This window comes from Glycine soja, chromosome 8, assembly GCF_004193775.1.
Source record: "Glycine soja cultivar W05 chromosome 8, ASM419377v2, whole genome shotgun sequence".
NCBI classification, from domain to species: domain Eukaryota; kingdom Viridiplantae; phylum Streptophyta; class Magnoliopsida; order Fabales; family Fabaceae; genus Glycine; species Glycine soja.
The window spans coordinates 17,597,987-17,601,495 of record NC_041009.1 but is presented as its reverse complement, the minus strand read 5'-3'; the positions used below and the strand labels follow the sequence as shown (position 1 = coordinate 17,601,495).

The following is a 3,509-nucleotide window of genomic DNA, read 5'->3' as shown; positions in this document are numbered from 1 at the left end:
AATCAGACGTGCTATGTACATATCAAATCCCCACTGGTGCCACGAGTACTGAAGCCTGTTACAAGAGCAAGCTGACGATGATTTTCTTTATATTTTCAGCATCAATGTAAGGCGGATTGCAGGGTGATTTCCACCACTAAATTCGCATAATTCATGACATAAATTGATTGCTCTTCTGATCCATGGCTAAAGAACCCTTCTTCATTAATAACTGTAAATAAATACACTGCTTTCGTGAGTATCATAACATAATATGAACATGCCAACGATTTTTATTCAGAGAAACAGACAGACCTTTAATCTGTTTTTCTGCGGGCTTATAAGTCTATGTTTGGACAAAAATTAAAACTGAGGGGAGCTGAGAAAAAAAAATCAGATCATGTTTTTTTTTTTTGTTTTTACACGTAATAAAGGATAATGATACTAAAAAGTCGTTAAAACAAGTAATTTAGTATTTTGATTGGGATTTAGTGCAATTGGTTTGTGATGAAAAACCAAACATGCACTTAATTTCCATCTTAAAAATGGAATTACCACTAGAGGTACCAACTTATTGCATTAATGTTTGGTTTGAGTCTTAGATCCAAATAAACAAATTAATTGTTAAGACTCAATTCTGCCAGTCCAAACTTTGACTAGAGTGAACAATTCTCATAGTTTGAGAACCTTCGTTTTATACACTAAGATCTACGTGAGATAAAAAAAAAACGTAATTCATTAGTAACGGACATAGCATATTACAGAATTGATCCGAGAATTATATATCTTTCATGCACGCATAATCACACAAGAGATACTATTATAATTCAATAAAGTCATATACGTAATCTTATAAGACTCAAGTTATTAAATAACTCCCTCTAACTCCAAATACTCAATCTATTCCTTAAAACATTGCTTTAAACGTTAAAGTCCTTTTACAGATACTCTATTAGTGTTTGACTCGTGAAAACTGTACAAAATCCCCGATCTCACTTACTTAGAACTCCTATACCTGCTTGAACTACCATCGAACAATTTTCATATTTTAAGTATTCCACAACTTAATTAGAGTCCTTTTTTACTTTGTTCTTTCTTTCATTCTTAATTTATATATATATATATATATATATATATATATATATATATATATATAATTTTAAATATAATTTTGAGATACTTCTCTTTTTAATAGAAAATTTTGTCATTTTGTTGATTTATGTCTTTTAATTACTTAATTTTCTACATAAACAAACCAAAGAAAACATTGATGTTGGTTTTTTTTTTTAAAATATTATGTTTAATTTATTTAATTTTCTTTTATGTGAAAAAAACTTAATAAATCATCTCCCTTTTGGCTTTTCCATTTATTTTCATTTTCTTTTTCTTTCCCCTAAATTTAAAAATATCATTCAATTTCTTGTATTTTTCCGTAAAGAACTGGCTGTACTGTGTTGTGTTAATCTCTCCTACTTCGGTCTGACCTCAGGAAGTTTCTCCCCAACTGCAACTGCCACTGCCAATTGCAAGTCCAGCAGGAATTGAATCTCAGTTGTACACTTATATATGCGACAAGATACCTGTTCCACATCTTTACATCCCCATCATTATCAAGCATATCATTTCACATCTTAAAAAACTAAGAAAAAAATTCATAATAACACATAATAATGATAATATGCAAAGAATGACACACTCACACACACCGCTTATACATTCAAGCAAGTACGATGCAGCTGGCTATAAACCATGAATAGTGCAAAATGCTGGTTACAATCTTAGTTACATCATCTCCCTTTCCATCATAGCTCATTCAACCCTAATTAAAATTTAAACCCCTTATTATTTAGTTAGTGTCCATAATAAGACTCAAATGCGGTGTGTATAATAAAGATTGTATGCAACTTAAAAAACATAGCCCTTCCTTCACTCATTTAAGTACATACCTTTCCAGGTTTAATTTAGTGAACATTGATAGCATAGTTAGCCAAAATTAACCAAATTAAACCTTAAACAAAAAGACACAAAGGAAGAACCAACTAACATGAGACATAAGATTTGTACACTATTTAACCTAAACCACCATTCTAGTGTTTGTAAAAGCCAAAGTTCACACCAAGCTTCAAATCCACCTCCACATTCCCATTCTCACCGATACCATCATCTTTTCGAAGTTGAGGCACCCCACTGAACAATTGTTCCACAGAAGAACACTTCCTAGCGTTGTTACGCGCGGTTTTCGGCTTCACGGCACCACCATGAACCCCTTCCGGAGAAAGTGGCAACACCGATGGTATCTGGAAGTTGGTTCTCGCCTTCGCCCCCCTCAGGCGCCTCGCCGCCGCGTCGTACGCACGCGCCGCCTCCTCCGCGGTGTCGAAGGTCCCCAGCCAATGGCGGCACCGCCCGATGCGGTCGCGTATCTCCGCCGACCACCTCCCCCAAGGTCGCTTCCGCACTCCTCGGTAGCTCTTGCCCACCAATGTCTTCTTCGGAGTCTCCGAAACATGCGACGAAGATGTCGTTCCGAAGAGGACATGTTCTCCTACGACCGCGGCGATTCCTTCCAACGCCGTTTCGTAGCGTAGCTTCTCTGACGACTTCGTTTCGGGCTTTGGAAGCAAAAAGTTAGTAGTGGTGGTGGCGGTGGTGGTTGTTGGCGCGTGTAAGAAAATTTCGCCGTTCATCGTCATAAGTAACTTGGACTTATTATTTGGTCGATGATGACCGTAGCCCCTACAAAGTGCAACCAGCTATTTATACCGGTTTCAGACTTTATTGAAAATAAATGGAACAAATATTTTATTTGTTGAAGAAAAAAATACATAAACTTATAGTATTTTATTAGAGAGGTGTAGATGTAGATATTGCTGTCAAATTTGATAAGACTGTAATCCCTCGTATCTACATGTTTGTCTTTCCTAGGCTGGCTTTAGCTTCTAGGGATACACCTTTCTCCCTCCCCACTCTTTATACTTTTTAATTTTTATACTATTTTTTCTTTTAATTTTATACCATATGATTTATACGTTTGAAAGAAATAAAAAATATGATAAGTAGTTGAACTTTTGAATCTTTTAATTAAGGTCTAAGATTCATTTTTTATTTTTATATGAAATCATAATTAAAGATATCATTTTATTTTAAAATGAATTATATGAATTGATTCAGTGAAAGAATAATTAGTTAGATATCAAATAAAAAATCTGATATCCTTTCTTATTATAAAAATGATATGTGATCTAATTACGTTATATTGCATCTCAGTCTTACAATTCAAATGATTTAACTTAATACTTTTTCATTGATAAATTTAACACAAAAACATCCCTGATTAACTAAAACTTTGATATATGGGATGCCTATAACAGCGTAGTGTCCCTTGTTATTGGTAAGTTTTACATGATAAAGGGAGGGTTAACATTGGGAGAAGGAAAGGATAATTAATATGAATTATGTATGTATAGAGAGCGTCACGGTGTCGTCAAGGAAAAGATTGTTTGACTGCAATTGCAAAACATGATTGACTG

At 34.3% G+C, this 3,509-nt stretch overlaps 1 protein-coding gene across 1 annotated transcript; it reads right to left on the bottom strand.

Moving 5' to 3' along the window:
* Positions 1 to 2,066: 2,066 nt before the first annotated feature.
* On the bottom strand, positions 2,067 to 2,666 carry LOC114423967 (ethylene-responsive transcription factor ERF084-like). Its single transcript, XM_028390861.1, has one exon. The coding sequence runs from the start codon at positions 2,664 to 2,666 to the stop codon at positions 2,067 to 2,069; it is 600 nt and encodes a 199-aa protein (XP_028246662.1).
* Positions 2,667 to 3,509: the final 843 nt, after the last annotated feature.

Excerpts from the sequence above, each read along its gene's own strand:
- LOC114423967 (XM_028390861.1), bottom strand. The coding sequence starts at position 2,666 with ATGAACGGCGAAATTTTCTTACACGCGCCAACAACCACCACCGCCACC.